Source organism: Pristiophorus japonicus, chromosome 4 (assembly GCF_044704955.1).
Source record: "Pristiophorus japonicus isolate sPriJap1 chromosome 4, sPriJap1.hap1, whole genome shotgun sequence".
Taxonomy (NCBI): domain Eukaryota; kingdom Metazoa; phylum Chordata; class Chondrichthyes; family Pristiophoridae; genus Pristiophorus; species Pristiophorus japonicus.
In genome coordinates, this window is record NC_091980.1 from 296,733,612 (window position 1) to 296,754,485 (window position 20,874).

General features: G+C 44.4%; 2 protein-coding genes across 4 annotated transcripts in view; one reads left to right on the forward strand and one right to left on the reverse strand.

The window, feature by feature from the left end:
- LOC139262390 (basal body-orientation factor 1-like) overlaps positions 1 to 5,716 on the reverse strand; it is an 85,852-nt gene extending 80,136 nt beyond the window's left edge. Inside the window, exon 1 of the mRNA XM_070877579.1 lies at positions 5,593 to 5,716. Coding sequence (XP_070733680.1) covers positions 5,593 to 5,615 — 23 coding nt within the window. The 5' untranslated portion in view covers positions 5,616 to 5,716. The remainder of the gene's footprint in view (positions 1 to 5,592) is intronic.
- Positions 5,717 to 6,230: 514 nt separating this feature from the next.
- Positions 6,231 to 20,874, forward strand: part of entpd5a (ectonucleoside triphosphate diphosphohydrolase 5a) — an 82,345-nt gene continuing 67,701 nt past the window's right edge. The window contains exons 1-2 of one of the 3 annotated variants that reach the window (XM_070879604.1): positions 6,239 to 6,333; positions 13,318 to 13,382. The gene's annotated coding sequence lies outside the window, so the exon portion shown is untranslated. Of the gene's footprint in view, positions 6,334 to 13,317; positions 13,383 to 20,874 lie in introns of all 3 variants that reach the window. The other 2 variants (XM_070879602.1, XM_070879603.1) reach the window with 2 other exon arrangements.

A 20,874-nucleotide genomic window follows, 5' to 3' on the forward strand; every position in this document is an offset into this window, starting at 1 on the left:
TGAAACGAGCACTTAAAACAAGGCTCTCGTTAGTTCACCCTGATCTACATGAACAGGTAGAGAGCAGGCAGCTTCAAAAAGTGCATACCATGATAGCCAAATGTGTCAGGCGAGATTGAAATCAATGATCTTGTATTTATATTAAAATTATGGACAAGCTCTCAAGTGGCTTCCCGGCACTGTCATGGCCAAAGAGGGGAGTAGGATGTTTCGGGTCAAACTTTCAAATGCACTCATTCACCGGAAACACTTGGACCAAATCAAACTCAGATTCATGGACTATCCTGAGCAACCCACCTTGGACCTTACCTTTTTTGATCCCCCTACACACCAGTGGCAACCGGCACCACGGTTGACCACGAAACAGAACCCATCATCCACAGCAGCCCAGCAGGGCCCAACACACCAGGCAGCCCAGCAAGGCCAGCTGCACAGCAGCCCAGTGAGGGCCCAACAGATGATTCAACAACACCAGCTTTCACACCGAGACGACCAACCAGGGCAAGAAGGGCCCCAGATCGACTCATATTGTAAATAGTTACACTATTGACTTTGGGGCAAGGGGCGGGGACGGGGAGGGGGGGGGAGTGTTGTTATATATGTAAACTTATATTTACTCTGTACAGCCACCAGAGAGCTCATCCCCTGGTGTCCCAAGGAATCCCATAATCCCTTGGGAGCACAGGTATTGAAGGAGGCGTCACAGGTTGGAGAGGCACTCTGGAGACCTGCAATAAAAGATTAAGGTCACACTTTACTTTGAGCTCACAGTGTTCAGTCTGACTCTTTCTCCATACACAACAATATTAGCATGGATAGAGGATTAGCTAACTAACAGAGAACAGAGAATCGGGATAAATGGTTCATTCTCTGGTTGGCAACCAGTAATTAGTGGGGTGCCGCAAGGATCAGTGCTGGGACCCCAACTATTTACAATCTATATTAACGAAATGGAAGAACGGACTGAGTGTAACGTAGCCAAGTTTGCTAACAATACAAAGATGGGAGGAAAAGCAATGTGTGAGGAGGACATAAAAAATCTGCAAAAGGACATAGACAGGCTAAGCGAGTGGGCAAAAATTTGGCAGATGGAGTATAATGTTGGAAAGTGTGAGGTCATGAACTTTGGCAGAAAAAAAATCAAAGAGCAAGTTATTATTTAAATGGAGAAAGGTTCACTAGGTTGATTCCAGAGATGAGGGGGTTGACTTATGAGGAAAGGTTGAGTAGATTGGGCCTCTACTCAATGGAATTCAGAAGAATGAGAGGTGATCTTATCATAATGTATAAGATTATGAGGGGTGCTTGACAAGGTGGATGCAGAGAGGATGTTTTCACTGATGGGGGGGGAGACTAGAACTAGAGGGCATGATCTTAGAATAAGGGGTACCCATTTAAAACAGAGATGAGGAGAAATTTCTTCTCTCAGAGGGTTGTAAATCTGTGGAATTCGCTGCCTCAGAGAGCTGTGGAAGCTGGGACATTGAATAAATTTAAGACAGAAATAGACAGTTTCTTAAAGGATAAGGGGATAAGAAGTTATGGGAAGTGGGTGGGGAAGTGGAGCTGAGTCCATGATCAGATCAGCCATGATCTTATTGAATGGTGGAGCAGGCTCGAGGGGCCATATGGCCTACTCCTGTTCCTATTTCTTATGTTCTTATATTATGTTCTTATATTATGTTCTTATCAACCTGTCTTTTCACTTTTACAGATGCTACTTATTCCCAGGTATTTGTTTCAGCATTTGGAGGCGGGGGGTGGGAATCTGTTTGTTTGTACTTTTTCATAAAACCTGTGCCTCAACCGTCCTGCAATAATATTTTTTTAAATAATGATCTGAAGTCATAGTTTGAGTGCAGAGAACAGAAAAAAAACAAACATAAAGTAGGAAAGGAAAAACTTCAAAATTAGATTTGCATTGGAGAAGGTGCAAAAAAGATTTACAAGGATGACACCAGAAATGCGAGGGTATACCGTTCAAGAAAGGATGAACAGGCTGGGTTTCTTTTCCTCTTGAAAAGAGAAGGCTGTGAGGTGACCTAATATGGGTCTATAAAATTATGAAAGGTTTTGATCGAGTATGGGAGCAGGGAGGTCTTACTGCAGTTATACGGGGCCTTGGTGAGACTACACCTTGAGTATGGTGTGCAATTTTGGTCTCCTAATCTGAGGAAGGACATTCTTGCTGTTGAGGGATTGCAGCAAAGGTTCACCAGACTGATTCCCGGGATGACAGGACTGACATATGAAGAAAGACTGGATCGACTAGGCTTATATTCACTGGAATTTAGAAGAATGAGAGGGGATCTCATAGAAACATATAAAATTCTGCTGAGCTTGGACAGGTTAGATGCAGGAAGAATGTTCCCAATGTCGGGGAAGTCTAGAACCAGGGGTCACAGTCTAAGGATAAGGGGTAAGCCATTTAGGACCGAGATGAGGAGAAACGTCTTCACTCAGAGAATTGTGAACCTGTGGAATTCTCTACCACAGAAAGTTGTTGAGATCAGTTCATTAGATATATTCAAAAGGAAGATAGATGTGGCCCTTATGGCTAAAGGGATCAAGAGGTATGGAGAGAATGCAGGAGTGGGGTACTGAAGTTCATGATCAGCCATGATCATAGAAACATAGAAAATAGGTGCAGGAGTAGGCCATTCGGCCCTTCTAGCCTGCACCGCCATTCAATGAATTCATGGCTGAACATGCAACTTCAGTACCCCATTCCTGCTTTCTCGCCATACCCCTTGATCCCCCTAGTAGTAAGGACTACATCTAACTCCTTTTTGAATATATTTAGTGAATTGGCCTCAACAACTTGCTGTGGTAGAGAATTCCACAGGTTCACCACTCTCTGGGTGAAGAAGTTTCTCCTCATCTCGATCCTAAATGGCTTACCCCTTATCCTTAGACTGTGACCCCTGGTTCTGGACTTCCCCAACATTAATAAAAACATAAGAACATAAGAACATAAGAACATAAGAATTAGGAACAGGAGTAGGCCATCTAGCCCCTCGAGCCTGCTCCGCCACCCAACAAGATCATGGCTGATCTGGCCGTGGACTCAGCTCCACTGACCCGCCCGCTCCCCATAACCCTTGATTCCCTTATTGGTTAAAAATCTATCTGTGATTTGAATATCTTCAATGAGCTAGCCTCAACTGCTTCCTTGGGCAGAGAATTCCACAGATTCACAACCCTCTGGGAGAAGAAATTCCTTCTCAACTCGGTTTTAAATTGGCTCCCCCGTATTTTGAGGCTGTGCCCCCTAGTTCTAGTCTCCCCGACCAGTGGAAACAACCTCTCTGCCTCTATCCTGTCTATCCCCTTCATTATTTTAAATGTTTCTATAAGATCACCCCTCATCCTTCTGAACTCCAATGAGTAAAGACCCAGTCTACTCAATCTATCATCATAAGGTAACCCCCTCATCTCCGGAATCAGCCTAGTGAATCGTCTCTGTACCCCTTCCAAGATTAGTATATCCTTCCTTAAGTAAGGTGACCAAAACTGCACTCAGTACTCCAGGTGCGGCCTTACCAATACCCTGTACAGTTGCAGCAGGACCTCCCTGCTTTTGTACTCCATCCCTCTCGCAATGAAGGCCAACATTCCATTCGCCTTCCTGATTACCTGCTGCACCTGCAAACTAACTTTTTGGGATTCATGCACAAGGACCCCCAGGTCCCTCTGCACTGCAGCATGTTTTACTTTCTCCCCATTCAAATAATATTCCCTTTTCCTGTTTATTTTCCCAAGGTGGATGACCTCACATTTTCCGACATTGTATTCCATCTGCCAAACCTTAGCCCATTCGCTTAACCTATCCAAATCTCCTTGTAGCCTCTCTGAGTCCTCTACACAACCCGTTTTCCCACTAAGCTTTGTGTCATCTGCAAATTTTGTTACACTACACTCTGTCCCCTCTTCCAGGTCATCTATGTATATTGTAAATAGTTGTGGTCCTAGCACCGATCCCTGTGGCACACCACTAACCACCGATTTCCAACCCGAAAAGGACCCATTTATCCCGACTCTCTGCTTTCTGTTAGCCAGCCAATTCTCGATCCATGCTAATACATTTCCTCTGACTCCACGTACCTTTATCTTCTGCAGTAACCTTTTGTGTGGCACCTTATCGAATGCCTTTTGGAAATCTAAATACACCACATCCACCTCTATCCACCATGCTCGTTATATCCTCAAAGAATTACAGTAAATTAGTTACACATGATTTCCCCTTCATGAATCCATGTTGCGTCTGCTTGATTGCACTGTTCCTATCTAGATGTCCCACTATTTCTTCCTTAATGATAGCTTCAAGCATTGTCCCCACTACAGATGTTAAACTAACCGGCCTATAGTTACCTGCCTTTTGTCTGCCCCCTTTTTTAAACAGAGGCGTTAAATTAGCTGCTTTCCAATCCGATGGCACCTCCTCAGAGTCCAGAGAATTTTGGTAGATTATAACGAATGCATCTGCTATAACTGCCGCCATCTCTTTTAATACCCTGGGATGCATTTCATCAGGACCAGGGGACTGGTCTACCTTGAAGCCCATTAGCCTGTCCAGCACTACCCCCCTAGTGATAGTGATTGTCTCAAGGTCCTCCCTTCCCACATTCCCGTGACCAGCAATTTTTGGCAAGGTTTTTGTGTCTTTCACTGTGAAGACCGAAGCAAAATAATTGTTTAAGGTCTCAGCTATTTCCACATTTCCCATTATTAAATTCCCCTTCTCATCTTCTAAGGGACCAACATTTACTTTAGTCACTCTTTTCCGTTTTATATATCGGTAAAAGCTTTTACTATCTGTTTTTATGTTTTGCGCAAGTTTACATTCGTAATCTATCTTCCACTTCTTTATTACTTTCTTAGTCATTCTTTGCTGTCGTTTAAAATGTTCCCAATCTTCTAGTTTCCCACTAACCTTGGCCACCTTATACGCATTGGTTTTTAATTTGATACTCTCCTTTATTTCCTTGGTTATCCACGGCTGGTTATCCCTTCTCTTACCGCCCTTCTTTTTCACTGGAATATATTTTTGTTGAGCACTATGAAAGAGCTCCTTAAAAGTCCTCCACTGTTTAGTCTGTGTTCCCAGTCTACTTTAGCCAACTCTGCCCTCATCCCCTTTGTTTAAGCATATTGAATGGTGGTGCAGGCTCGAAGGGCCGAGTGGCCTACTCCTGCACCTATTTTCTATGTTTCTATACAGAGAGTTTTTCCACTTGTGGAGAAGACCACATCTAGAGGCCATTGATGTAAGATAATCACCAAGAAATCAAATAGGAAATTTAAAAGAAATTTCTTGACCTAAAGGAGTGATGAGAATGTGGAACGCACTACCAAGAGAGTGGTTGAATCGAATAGTATAGATGCATTTGAGGGGAAGCTAGATCGGCACATGAGAGAGGAAGGGAATAGAGGGTTAGGCTGATAGATTTGGGATGAGGAGAGATGGGAAGAGGCTCGAGTGGGGCATAAACACCGGCATGAGCTGGTTGGGCCGAATGGCCTGTTTCTCTGTAATCCCATGTAAGATTTAAAACTGTGCAAATTAATAAAAACAAAACGAAGGCAAGTTACCCCTTTCCTTTCTTGATCGGCATGGCGGCGTGCAGTGTCGATTGGGAGCTGCTGTACTGAGTATTGGTGCTGTGGAGAGTCTACACTCCCTCACTCCCTCTCTCTCTCTGGGCCTGGGAACAAAGACGCCTTTGCCCGTTACCCTGAGAAACGGCCTACACCACGGTTTCAGTGACGTAGAACGCAAGAGGCGATGATGTCAACGCCTCCGAGTGCAATTTCACCCTTTATTTAAATTTCTATTAGTTTGACGTAGAAATTCTAATGATTGTTTTTATTTCTCTCTCCCATTTTGACTGCATTGATTTTCTAAAGATAGGAAAATAATGGAACCTCAAATTGCTATTTTTTGACGAATACTTCTCGTCAAATCCTTTATGCGTATTATATATAAATATTTTTAAAGTATTTCCTTGATTGAGGATTAAGCGAATGGGTCGATAAGTAAAGAAATACGGGTTCGAGCCAGATGCGCATCGGCTGGTTCGCAAGGACCAGCGAAGCGTCCGTCACCATGGAAACGCGGACGGTCCACGCTCGCAATGTGTGTGTGTGTGTGTGTGTGCGCGCGCGCGCGTCAAAAGGAGTTACGTCAACGCAAATCGCGCGTGACGTTGGCACAAGTTCAGGCGGCTGGGTTTACACAAGTCGCGGGTGACGTAGGCGGTTTTCGCTGGCGGCGTTAAAGGCGGGGAGCTGGCTCCTCAGCCGCCGGGAAGATGAGAAGAGCGTTAGTTAGCGGTAAGTGTCGTCTGCTTGCCTTCAGGGAGTTTTCCTCCTGCTCTGGTGGTGTTGCGTGCAGCTGTAGCGGGCTGAGGAGAAGGTTGGATGGGTGTAGCTGAGAGTTGTCCACTTGTCACTGTAGCTGGCCATTCCTCTACCCTTTATATATATCCCATCCCTTTTAAAGGCAATTATGGATTCTGCTTCCACCACTGTTTCTCTGCTAGAACGTTAACAATCTTCTGCACACACACACACACACACACATATATATATATATTTTTTTAACTTCTCCCTTCTTTTGTTGACAATTTTAAATGTATGCCCTCCAAATACCAGCTACTAGACACTGGTTAGTTTGTTCCCCCAATAAAACAGTTAATCAGAGCAGTCAGCAGGAGGGAATTGCTTGGAGTGAGAAGTGACTGGACTGGAGTTTCTGCCTGGGGCGGGGAGCAGGGTGAAGTTCTCTGCCACTCACAGCCACAAGTGTCAGGCTCTTGTTAATATATCTGTGCCAAACGAATCCATACTACCGAGTGTGTGCAATCTGGGGAGATAAGGTTGCTGCACCGTTGAAATTTGATTTTCTCTTGACACTTCTTTAATCACTTGTTTTAAAGCTTACCCTACTGTGTGTTTTAAGGATGTCATAGCAGTGCATTTGGAAAGAGGTGACATGATGGGTCCAAGTCAGCATGGATTTGTGAAAGGGAAATCATGCTTGACAAATCTTCTGGAATTTTTTGAGGATGTTTCCAGTAGAGTGGACAAGGGAGAACCAGTTGATGTGGTGTATTTGGTCTTTCAGAAGGCTTTCGACAAGGTCCCACACAAGAGATTAATGTGCAAAGTTAAAGCACATGGGATTGGGGGGTAGTGTGCTGACATGGATTGAGAACTGGTTGTCAGACAGGAAGCAAAGAGTAGGAGTAAATGGGGACTTTTCAGAATGGCAGGCAGTGACTAGTGGGGTACCGCAAGGTTCTGTGCTGGGGCCCCAGCTGTTTACACTGTACATTAATGATTTAGACGAGGGGATTAAATGTAGTATCTCCAAATTTGCATATGACACTAAGTTGGGTGGCAGTGTGAGCTGCGAGGAGGATGCTATGAGGCTGCAGAGTGACTTGGATAGGTGGGCAAATGCATGGCAGATGAAGTATAATGTGGATAAATGTGAGGTTATCCACTTTGGTGGTAAAAACAGAGACAGACTATTATCTGAATGGTGACAGATTAGGAAAAGGGGAGGTGCAACGAGACCTGGGTGTCATGGTACATCAGTCATTGAAGGTTGGCATGCAGGTACAGCAGGTGGTTAAGAAAGCAAATGGCATGTTGGCCTTCATAGCGAGGGGATTTGAGTACAGGGGCAAGGAGGTGTTGCTACAGTTGTACAGGGCCTTGGTGAGGCCACACCTGGAGTATGGTGTACAGTTTTGGTCTCCTAACCTGAGGAAGGACGTTCTTGCTACTGAGGGAGTGCGGCGAAGGTTCACCAGACTGATTCCCGGGATGGCGGGACTGACCTATCAAGAAAGACTGGATCAACTGGCTTGTATTCACTGGAGTTCACAAGAATGAGAGGGGACCTCATAGAAACGTTTAAAATTCTGATGGGTTTAGACAGGTTAGATGCAGGAAGAATGTTCCCAATGTTGGGAAAGTCCAGAACCAGGGGACACAGTCTAAGGATAAGGGGTAAGCCATTTAGGACCGAGATGAGGAGAAACTTCTTCACCCAGAGAGTGGTGAACCTGTGGAATTCTCTACCACAGCAAGTTGTTGAGGCCAATTCACTAAATATATTCAAAAAGGAGTTAGATGAAGTCCTTACTACTAGGGGGATCAAGGGGTATGGTGAGAAAGCAGGAATGGGGTACTGAAGTTGCATGTTCAGCCATGAACTCATTGAATGGCGGTGCAGGCTAGAAGGGCCGAATGGCCTACTCCTGCACCTATTTTCTATGTTTTTTTCCTCTGATATATATTTCACTCTTAATTTGTTTCAAACGTCTTTGCAGGCTGGATATCAATTCCCTCCTGTTGACTGCTCTGATTTAACTGTTTTTTATTGGGAGGGAGAATAAAGAAAACAATATCTACAAGCTGGTAATTCAAGGGCTTTAAATTTTAAATTGTTGACAAAATGAGGAAAGAAGAGAGAAGATTTTTTTTTCCCCAATATGCAGAAGATTGTTAATGTCCGAGCAGAGAAAGTGGTAGAAGCAGGATCCACAATAACCTTTTTAAAGGGATGGGGTTTGTTTGAAAAAGAATAACAATAAAGGGTAGAGGAATGGGACTAAGCGGCTAGTTCTTTTAAAGTCCTGGCATCTAGTACTGTATTTACTGCAGTGGTATGTGGAAGATGTTTTCATTGGCAGAATGGAAGAAGGTCCTGTGGGTAGTTGCTCACTCACACATTTATAATATGAAGGCAAGAACATTTTGATCCTATTGGAAATATTTAAGATTTTTTTCTCCCCCTGGAGAGAGATTGTTGCTGTTTTTGGAAGAAATGTGGCCCCAAAGATTGATATGCCATTTTTAATTGATTTATCTTTCATGATAGCAATGTTTCCTGAAATTAGTTGGAAAAAAATCCTTGTGTTATGCATTTACAACAGTGCCTCAAAGCTATCCATATAATTCAGCAATGGTGCCTTACCATAGAATCGTAGAAATTTACAGCACAGATGGAGGCCATTTGGCCCATTGTGTCTGTGCCAGCTGACTTATGCTGGTAGCCCTCCAGTAACTTGCCCTGTGGTACACTTCATCCAGAATGTGAGTGTTGGCCAGCCATTTGATCAAAAGGGCACCATAACTGAGCCTGATGCTGTCCTTGTTTGATGCCCATGGTCATTCAACCGTAATCACTTGATAAACGTTGGAAGGAACCCTGACTTTATTATCCGCACCTCTTCTCTTAGCCACTGCCTTGGCTTAAATCAGATAACTCATCACAGACCATGAATCAAACTTGGGATCTTCCTGGACACAACATTTGGAACAGAGGAGGCTGAGGGGAGACTTAATTGAGGTGTATAAAATTGAGAGGCCCAGATTTACCTTTGCAGAGAGGTCAATAACCAGGGGGCATGGATTTAAAGTAATTGGTAGAAGGATTAGAGGGGTGTTGAGAATTTTTGTAACCCAGAGGTTGGCAGGGGTCTGGAACTCGCTGCCTGAAAGGGTGGTAGAGGCAGAAACCCTCATGGCATTTAAAAAATACTTGGATAGGCACTTGAAGTACCATAACCTACAGACCAAGTGCTAGAAAGCGGGATTAGACTGGATAGCTCTTTTTCGGCTGGCATGATGGGCCAAATGGCCTCTTTCTGTGCTGTAAACTTCTATGATTCTATTTATGCACTGAGAAATTGGGCGAGCTCTGATGATGTATCTCTAATGCTATGTTTGTGTTCCTTGGTTTGTCTTGACGGTATTGCGTTTTATTTTTAACTGTTGCAACGAGCAGTGACTCCCTTCCACCAGCTGAACTCTTTTTTTTTTTCCCCCTCTCCATGTCTGCAAGTAAGCTTGAGTGAGCAACATGATTTTGACCATGTATGTCTGTCACTCATCTAACTGATTCTAATCCTAGAATAGTACAGCACAGAATGAGGCCATTTTATTCTGTAGCTATTGTTCATGTGCTGTGAGACTGGGAAAGTTGGGAGAGCATAAATCTAGGGTTCAACAGCAGATTAGGAATGATCAGAGAATGCTAATACAAATTTTCCCTCGGGTGGTTAAATTTAATAAGATAGAGTCAATGCACATGGTCTGTGGCGGGAAGGAGCTTACACAGGATTACATAGGATGTATGGTACAGAAACAGGCCATTCGGCCCAACCAGTCCAAGCCGGCGTTTTTGCTTCACTCGAGCCTCCTCCTGTATTTCCTAATCTAAATCTATCTGCCTAACCCTCTATTCCCTTTTCCCTCATATGCTTGTCTAGCCCCCCCCTTAAATACATCTATACTATTCGCTTCAACCACTCCCTATTCCACATTCTCACCACTCTTTGGGTAAAGAAGTTTCTTCTGAATTCCCTATTGGATTTCTTGGTGACTATCTTACATCGATGGCCTCTAGTTATGCTCTTCCCCACAAGTGGAAACATTCTCTCTGTATCCACTCTTATCAAAACCTTTTATAATTTTTAATAAATTGTAAAGGCGCACCTTCTTTTATCACGAGAAAGAGACCCAGTCTGTTCATCCTTTCCTGATATGTATACCCTCACATTTCTGGTATCATCCTTGTAAATCTTCTCTGCACCCTCTCTAATGCTTCTATATCCTTTTTATGATATGGTGACCAAAAGTGTACGCAGTACTCAAGTGTAGTCTAACCAAGATTCGATACAGGTTTAGTAAAACTTCTCTACTTTGATGGGCCTAGTGTTCATCTCTCACAATGTTTCTCACTTTCTTTCAAATAAAGTTGCTTTGAAGATAAGGTATGCAATTTGTCTCCTTGCCAGTCATAATTTTAAAAGGAAGGAGCCAGTTTGCCCTTGTGTTTGTGCTGAGTGAGCTGACCTCAATCAAGGCTGCAGGTGGGGCACTAGAGTTGGCTGCCACACCCGAGAACTAGCGAGGGATAAAATCAGCCAGAACTCCAGGTCAGGGCTGCTACGCAGTGCTCGCCACTGGAATCCAGCAGGTCTGAGCATTGGGTGAGAACAGGATCAAAACCTGTATTGATGTCTCTGATGGCTTAGTGGCTTATTAACGCTCACCCATTAAAGGGCACCTGATTGAGGTACTTCAGGAGATGAGAGGAAAGAGATTTTTTTTCTTACGTACTAAGGAATGTTCCAGATAAAGGGAAGGCCTATTCATCACCATTGTACTTTGTTTAGCTGTGACTCTTATTTGATGTTGCATAGTTGTCCATTGTCTTGCATTTAAAACCACAATGGATTTGTGAGTAAATGAATTTTTGTAATATGAAGGAAAGACTTGCATTTTATATAGTACCTTTCACGAAGCCTCAGGATGCCCCAAAGTGCTTTACAGCCAATGAAGTACATTTTCTTAAAGTGTAGTCACTGTTGTAATGTAGGAAATGTGACTGCCAATTTGCACACAGCAAGCTCCCATAAACAGCAAATGTGACAATGATGTTTTAGTGATGTTGATTTGAGAGATAAATATTGGCCAGGACACCGGGGATAACTCCCCTTCTCTTCTTCGAAATAGTTCCATGGGATCGTTTAGGTCCACCTGAGAGGATAGTCGGGGCCTGGATTTAACATCTCATCCGAAAGACGGCACCTCTGGCAATGCAGCCCTCCCTCAGTAGGAGTGGGGAGTCAGCCTGGATTTTTGCAGTCTGGAGTGGGACTTGAACCCAGATGTGAGTGTGCCACCCACTGAGCCAGAACTGACACTAGGGAACCAAATGTAATGTATCTAAGTTTGCTGTTACTTGGCTGTACAGAGCAGGAAGCTCCCAGGTTTGGCCAAAGTCACTACCGATTTACCTAATCTCTGGTGGGAAGACACTACAGTTTGCCTCTGTCCCCAGGCTAGGAAGGGGAAAACCAGAGCGTGGTTTCCGCCCTGATTTCTATCAAGCGAGAGCTGTTAAAACTGACAGCAGAATCGGGTTACAAAGCTAGGCTCCTGACAGTTGAATAGCCCAACAACCATCATTGTTCAGACTTGCCGATTGGAAGTATTCGAGTTGCTGCCATCATTGAACTGTAACTCCGAAGAAGCCATTGACTTCAGGAGGGCGGGGTGGTAAGTGGGGGAGAGGACAAGCAGCATTGCTTGTCAGAGCCGGTTCTGAGAATGGATATCTGTGTCGAATACCCCAACATTAACCTCCCTGACGTTAAATTGGTGATTTTCTTTTTGGGAATATTATGTACAGCTTGGCCCTTTTTTAATGGGCTCAATTTTCCCCAGTGCTGTTTTTTGGCATATTGCCAGAGTTACACCCGTTTTTTTTTCTGGCCCAAACTACTCCCAAAAAAATAAGTAGCAAGTTTCCCCGTTCTATTTTTTGAAAGTGGCGCCATGCAGCCTGTTCTGTAGCTTCGGGGGGTGGAGCCTAATTCTGCGCTAAAAAAACGATGCACCCCCCTTCTGCGCATGAGCAAAAAAAAAGAACGTTTTTGACATCATTGCTATGGGTGTGCATGCCCAGTACAGCTCCCGGTCTGCATTCAGCCATTTTTAAAGAGCCAGTTGTGTGTGAGAAATTTAATTCTCATTGGAAAAATCGGAGCTGCAATACAAGATGCAATGCGGCTCAAGGACCAAGAATTTCTTGCAGGATGAAGTGGAGGCCCTGGTTACTGTAATTGAGGCCAGATGGCACGAGCTGGACACCAGCAGAGGTCACTAAAAGTTTCACCAAAGGAAATAAACACTGGAACCAACTTGCTGAAGATTACTGCGCAATAGTGACCACCCGAAGTCTGGAGGCCAGTGCAAAAAGAAATGGCAGGACCTTGGTCAAGTAGTTAGTGTAAGTAATATTTTCATTTATTCAATGGAATTGTAAATGTGACCAGCTGTATGTCCCACCCAGCAGAAAGACACCCTCCCTAAAAAGTTATATTTTCATCTCTGCAGAGGAAGGTGGCACACAACGAATGGGAAAGAACTCGAACAGGAGGAGGCCCGGCAAATCTGCACCCACCGACACCCTTGGAAGAGAGGGTCGCTGCTTTGATGGGTTCTGCCTAGAGAAAAGAAACCGCCACTTCACAAACTGGGCCCACCCTCGAGGGAGAGGGCAAGTCCTTCAAAATTCCACAGTCTTGCTAAATGTTACGTACTGCGCAGGCTAGCCATGCTTCGGTTCACGGGGATGTCTCCGTCAGCTACACTTCGGTTGATGCAGTGTGTTATTATTCATCGTGGTCCTTCAAATCAGCCCGCTGCCTGCGCTGTGTGAGCCTACTCATGCCACCCACTCTGTCCCTTCCTCTGCTGCTAACCATTTCTCTGTTCTGTTATATTTTGCAGAACTTGATGCCAACCCTGACGATGTGTAACACCACTTTTTAAAAAAGGAGGAAGAGAGAAAACGGGTAATTATAGCCTGACATCAGTAGTGGGGAAAATGTTGTCATCAATTATTAAAGATGAAATAGCAGCGCATTTGGAAAGCAGTGACAATATAGGTCCAAGTCAGCATGGATTTATGAAAGGAAAATCATGCTTGACAAATCTAGAATTTTTTGAGGATGTAACTAGTAAAGTGGACAAGGGAGAACCAGTGGATATGGTGTATTTGGACTTTCAAAAAGCTTTTGACAAGGTCCCACACAAGAGATTGGTGTGCAAAATTAAAGCACGTGGTATTGGGGGTAATGTACTGACGTGGATAGAGAACTGGTTGGCAGACCGGAAGCAGAGAGTCGGGATAAACGGGTCCTTTTCAGAATGGCAGGTAGTGACTGGTGGGGTGCCGCAGGGCTCGGTGCTGGGACCCCAGCTCTTTACAATAATAATCAATGATTTAGATGAAGGAATTGGGTGTAATATCTCCAAGTTTGCAGATGACACTAAGCTGGGTGGCGGTGTGAGCTGTGAGGAGGATGCTAAGGGGCTGCAGGGTGACTTGGACAGGTTAGGTGAATGGGCAAATGCATGGCAGATGCAGTATAATGTGGATAAATGTGAGGTTATCTACTTTGGTGGCAAAAACATGAAGGCAGAATATTATCTGAATGGCGGTAGATTAGGAAAAGGGGAGGTGCAACGAGACCTGGGTGTCATGGTCAGTCATTGAAAGTTGGCATGCAGGTACAGCAGGCGGTGAAGAAGGCAAATGGTATGTTGGCCTTCATAGCTAGGGAATTTGAGTATAGGAGCAGGGAAGTCTTACTGCAGTTGTAAAGGGCCTTGGTGAGGCCTCACCTGGAATATTGTGTTCAGTTTTGGTCTCCTAATCTGAGGAAGGATGTTCTTGCTATTGAGGGAGTGCAGCGAATCATCGATACCATTAAGACTGATTCCTGGGATGGAAGGACTGACATATGAGGAGAGATTGGATCAACTGGGCCTATATTCACTGGAGTTTAGAAGGATGAGAGTGGATCTCATAGAAACATATAAAATTCTGATGGGACTGGACAGGTTAGATTCAGGAAGAATGTTTCCGATGTTGGGGAAGTCCAGAACCGGGGACACAGTCTAAGGATAAGGGGTAGGCCATTTAGGACTGAGATGAGGTGAAACTTCTTCACTCAGAGTTGTTAACCTGTGGAATTCTCTACCGCAGAGAGTTGTTGATGCCATTTCATTGGATATATTCAAGAGGGAGTTAGATATGCCTTACGGCTAAAGGGATCAAGGGGTATGGAGAGAAAGCAGGTAAGGGGTATTGAGGTGAATGATCAGCCATGATCTTATTGAATGGTGGTCCAGGCTTGAAGGGCCGAACGGCCTACTCCTGCACCTATTTTCTATGTTTCTATGCAGAAGATGATTCAGAATCGGATGAGCCTGAAGAGGAGAACATTTTCCAATCCCACCTTCCAGACCAAGAGCATGAGGGGGAGGGGATGGATGAAGCCCCCATTATTATACTCACTTTGGAGGAGGTGCAGGTGCTGCCCATTGAGGTGCCAGCCCTTTTTCTGAGTGGTACGAGTGTTGCGACATTCCATGGTTTCCCATAGTCTGAGGCTGCAGGTTCCAGTGGGGTGCAGCGAGGCACACCGGGGCCCCCACCGTCCGAGGCTGCGGGTCCCAGTGAGGTACAGCAAGCCATACCCAGGGCGAGGATGGGAAGGAGAGCTCATCAGTGCTCTCCTGAGGTGCAGGATCGACCAGATTTGGTTCAGATGATGGCAATGAGTGCAGAGAGCATTGACCTTACACAATCACTCCTGGACACCATCAGTGGGATGGGTGGTGAGGTGTCGGGAAAAGTAACAACACTCTCGAGAAATGAGAACACTACCCGGGAACATGAGGGAGGGAATGTCTCAGGCAACAGATACAATGTCGGTGCACATGAGGGAGGGACTATTGCAGGTAGTTGACACACTATTGCTCAATATGAGGGAGGGCATTTCACAGGTAGTTGACACACTGTCTGTAAACATGAGGGAGGGAATGTTGCAGGTAGTTAATGCACTGTCAGGGCACATGAGGGAGGGAATATCAGAGTTAGCTGCTGCAATAAGGGAATACGCCCAGACCCCACGCCCATTGACTGAATCAACTGCCACTCCCACTCCAATCCCCAGACCAGCCTCTGAAGAGGCGCAAGCCGGGCCCTTCCACATTTCACCCCCCCTCCCCCCCATCAAGAAGTGCGCATTACCCAAGATGTTCAAAAGAATAAGCTTGGTGCCAACCCGAGAAATGCTGCGCCACTGCCTGCAGGCAGGGTGGAGACAATAAGACCAAGCGCAGCGGGCAGTCTTAGAATTAGGTGGATGAGAGATGGGTGCAGCCTTTCTTTGCTGTTATTATTGTTACTGTTGTAATTGTTCTCAAATTAAAAGTTTTTTGCAAGTTATGTAAATTTACAAGTATAAGAGTTTGTACGTGATCTTAACTGAAAACTTTAAAGTTTGATACAAGAATATTTTTATTTAAGTTCAAACAAATGTTTGTTAAACTTTTAAATAAAATATATTTTAAATTATAACTGAATCATTTCCATTATTAACACAACTTTTTGAAGTAAAGAAGAATCATTTCCATTATTTGTTCATGAACACAACACAACATTACGGAACGGTCCAAACAGTAAACATGGTCCATGTGGAATAGTTGTCGCTGAGCCTTCAGGCAGCAAAGCGTTCATGGATGGGCTGCTGGCGCAAGGCTCAAACAATCATTGAAGGGGCACGACTGACTGCCCTCCCTCCTCCACGATCGTGCTCTGGGTTCAGGTAGTTGCATGGCTTCCTCGTCGTTCTCCTCCTCCTCGTCATCTGCATCTTCTTCCTCATCATCAGCCACACTCTCCTCGGGTGGGTCTTCAAATACCAGCTGCTGCTGCCGCCTCATGATGGCTAAGGCATGCAGCACACAACAGTGAACTGACCGACAATCTCAGGGAAGTATTGCAAGTAGCCTCCGGAATGGTCCAGGCATCAGAAACGCTGTTTCAAGATGCCAATGGTCCTCTCGTGCTGCGTGTCACAATGTGCGACATGTTGTATTCCTGGTCAGCTTCCGTCCGGCTTACGCGTAGGGGGCATCATAAGCCTGGTGGCGAGGCCGTACCCTTTGTCTCCGAGTTGCCAGCTCTGCCCCTTCTGGCTGCTGCTGAAACATGGCAGATATAGCGCTCTCGTGTAGGATGAACGCATCAGGAGTGCTCCCAGGGTATCTTGCATCAACTGACATGTTGCGATGCATGTCGTGTCACACTAGTTGCACATTAACGGAGTGGAAGCCTTGTCTGTTCCTGTACATCTCGGAATCCTCAAGGTGCTCGCAAGGCGATGTGGTTACAATCAATGCAGCCCTGTACCTTTGGGAAGCCAGCAATCCTGGAGAAGCCCACAGCCCTTTCACGTATTGCCTGGGTGGTCATGGGGAACTTTATGTAGTCATTCCTCCGGGCATATAATGCAGCAGTCACCTGCCGAATGCAGATATGTGTTGCATGTTGAGAAATGGCGCACACATCCCTATCTGGAACGATCCAGATGCATAGAATGAAAATATAGCTGTAACCTTCACTTCAACTGACAAAGCAGTCTCCCTGACGCTTCTAGGGTGCAGATCTGCTTTTTACTAACTCTCAGATCTCAGTTACAACTTTTTTGCGGAAACGCAGCCTTCTGACACCGTCTACATCACTCGGGTTCAGGTATGAATGCCTGTCTCAATTTACCCAGCGTGGGTAAGGCCTCCTGCCCATCATCCTACATGCGATGACGTTGAATCAATTATCTCCTCCACAGCACCACCATGCAGAAGGCTTGCACGAGTTATGGCATTGTCAGTATTGCCCCCATGATTAAATTGTACCTTTGCAAGAAGCTCAAAAGGCAGGCAGGACAAGATTCTTTGTCTCTCTCCCCAAGGTCGACACCCTGGTATGGACCACATCCAGGTCTGAGCATGCGCAATGGGCTTGATTAGATCGGGAACCCCCCCGGGATTCTTTTCAAGCTGAGACCATGGTCCGGGCGAGGGACTGATTCTGCCAGCCGACGCTCCGACCCTTTGGCCTGGTTTGGAGATATTCGGTGGTGGCTTGGCACTTTTTTTTTTAAATCCACACTTAAAGAATTGCACGAAACTTCCATTTTCTGCGATTTTAGTTGAAAAAATTTAAGCTTGATGATGCATACTTATGTGTTCTTGACTCCCTCCAAAACTTTGCCTAAAAACAATGGCGTCTTTCTGCGGCAATTTTTTTTTTGATGTGTGCTGGTTTTTCTTAAATGCCCAGAAGGTTTTTTGGGAGTGGTCACATACACCGTCCTAGGTGAAATATAAGTTGGCCAAACTTGCATAATTGTGAAAAACTGGCACAGATATCAGATTGCACCCCCTATGACGCAAAAAAACTAATCTTAAAAAATCGTCACTAACTGCGCCAGTATAATTTAATCTTTGGGGAAACTTGGATTTTTAAATTTAGGCCAAAAAAAGCGCACGCGGCAAAAAAAACAGCGCAAATCACTGGGAAAAATTGGACCCAATATCTGTAAAAATATTGATACTAATGGGGATGGATCAAAGAACAGCCAAAATGATTGTGGAGTTTAAAACTCAAGATAAGAGAGTCTTGGAGAATTACACATTTTTATACAATGTAGAGAGAGAGAGAGAAAATCAAAGAAAGGAAACGTGAGTTGTGAAGCTGCTGAGGCATGGATACTGAAGATGAATTGTAAATTGCTTTCTGTTGTCTCTGTTCTGTCCGGGAAGGTGAAGTTATTTATCTGCTTTTTGAGAAACTTGAGCAAAATGCCAAAACGCATAATGCAGGACATCACCAAGATTGAAAAGGTGGCTTGAGTACCTATAAGTTTTTGTTGTCAATTTCTTTCCTCTTTCTCCTCTCGTATTCTTGTTGGGGTCTCCATAAGAGCTGACAACTCTCTGATATTTCACGTGTCCATTCTTAGTGGCCAGAGATTGTCAGTGGACTATTTGAGTGCGAGAGAATCACAGCTAAGCCCAAATCAGTCCGTGTCCAATGTCTACATATGGGGACTTTCCAGCTAGAGCTAGTGGATGGATTGTGAGCCCTCAGGAACACAAGCCCTGACAGATTTCTGTCCTTCCTGACCTGTTGCAGTTTGTCAGAAACATTTAATTGAATTGAACACCAAATCTCTGCACTCACTTAAAAGCCCTCAGGAGTGTCATAACTCCATATTGAAGATTTTGTTGTCAAGTGATTGCAGCTTTAAGACATAGCTTGTGTGTTTCCAGCTTTACAATTAACAGTAATTGCTGCTTTTGAACAGTGGGCTGGATGTACAAGAATAAGCTGTAACTTAATGTGGCGAACTGTGTTATGTTCAGAATAAATCCACAGGACTGTATTGCAAGCTCAAACTGTTGTGACCTTGGTGTCTCTCTTCAGACTCCAGAGTGGAGAAACAGCGTGGTGAATCACCTTTTATACCTGCTTTCCCCAGGGTACACAGGTGACCCTTACAGGTGTGTCCCCTAGTGGAAATTCTTACATTTTGGTGAGGTTTACATACATATATAACATTGTATTGTAGTTCTTTTCAAAAGACAATTAAGAGCTTTCTGTGGTTGAAAGGTGTAAAAGGATATAAATTGAAATCTAGAGCTAGGAACGATTATGATTTGGAAGATGTGAATCTTAGATTAAGTGATTTTTGGGAGGAGAGAAACTTTGTGGACTGAATAACCTTTGAAAGTTGCAAAACACCTTGTATCTGATGTTGGAACTCAAACTTATTAGCATTTCGTGAACGCTTTGCCTCTTCACCCCTGACCTCCACAATGTCCGCTTGCTTTGTCGAAAGTTAATCTGAAAACCTCTAACCTCAAAACCAAACGGAGTCATGTACTATGTATCCTGTACATGCTGATGCAGCTTGGGTTTACCCATTCAAAAGCAGTTGGGTCAAGGTTAGGCAACAAACTGAATGGTGTGGTAGACAAGGTCAGTTTTTTTCCACAGCCAGTGATTGCCATTATCCTGGTGGGTGTCACTGTTCTGAATATAATTTTCTTTTAAAGGTTGTATGCTTTTAGAGCATTATAATTTTATAACCATAAAAAAAAACCATTCTGTTAATCATACTCTGGCATTCACCCACTTATCTCCTAACGTTTTTATTTTCTGATGCTCATGTAGCTGGAAGTGCGAAAGTTCAGATGAAGAACAGATATTTGTTATTTTATACAATATTGATGGATCTGTATAAAAATGTTGACTATTTCTCTCTATTCACTGTCTGTGTCAGCCTTAGCTCTGAGTCAGTAGCTTGTGGGTTTAAGCCTCACTCCAGGAACTTGAGCACACAATCTAGGCTGGCACTCCAGTACAGCACGCTGAGAGTGCTGCACTGTCGGAGGTGCTGTTTTTGGGATGAGCTGTTAAACCGAGGCCCTGTCTGTGGACGTAAAAGATCTCGTGGCACTATTCGAGGAAGAGCTGGGGTGTTCTCCCCGTTATTTATCCCTCAACCAACACCATTAAAATAGATTATCATTGTTGTTTGTGGGAGCTTGCTGTAAATTGGCAGCCACATTTCCTACATTGCAACAGTTACTACACTTCAATGTTGGTATTACACGAGCGGTAAATTGAAAATTGCCCCCCGATATCTCATCCGGGCACTCTAACAATTTTAAAGCTTGCTTATATCGACAAGTGAAGGGCACTAATGGCGACGTGTATCTTGAGTGCATAAAAAGGATTAGCTTATATTACAACTCCAACCACGTGATCAGCAAAATGTCTTCCTTTGCTCTGTCAGTCAACTAGTACTGGCATTTTCACTATAAGTTAGTAGTAGTGCTTTCCTGATGAAGCATACAAACCAGGTCTGTGCTGAGCTAACCACTCACACGTGCTACCAGGCTAGGATGAGGGAGGGAAAGTGGGCACTGTTCATTCTCCTGATTGCTATTGATAGTGTGTACATGTGTGCCTGCCAGGTGAGAACAGGGCGAGCTGAGCAGTAGTGTTTTATCAGATCCCTATCCCGCCACACCTCCTGGTCTGGTTGAACAGCCTGTTAAGGATCACTGTATAGACCTGCACATGATGCATGGACACTTGGGCAGCATAGTTAGGACTACAGATGCTTTAAAACTGTGCATCTGTCCGAGTCCCATCTTTCACAAGAGGGGGAGAAAATTCAAAAGAAGGAAAAATAAGTTTATTTCTAACTATATTCAAATGTGGTTTTAATGCATCATTGAGAAAGTTCTGGATTGCACCATTTTCACATTTGGCCTTGAGTCCAAAGTTGAATAATGCATCAGCTATTTAAATACCTAAATCAATTGGCACACTCACAGATTAGGTATTTCACAAACCTGATCCTGTGGCAGTGATGCACATCACAAAACCGAATGTACTTCAAGGATTAGATGAGTGTAAAG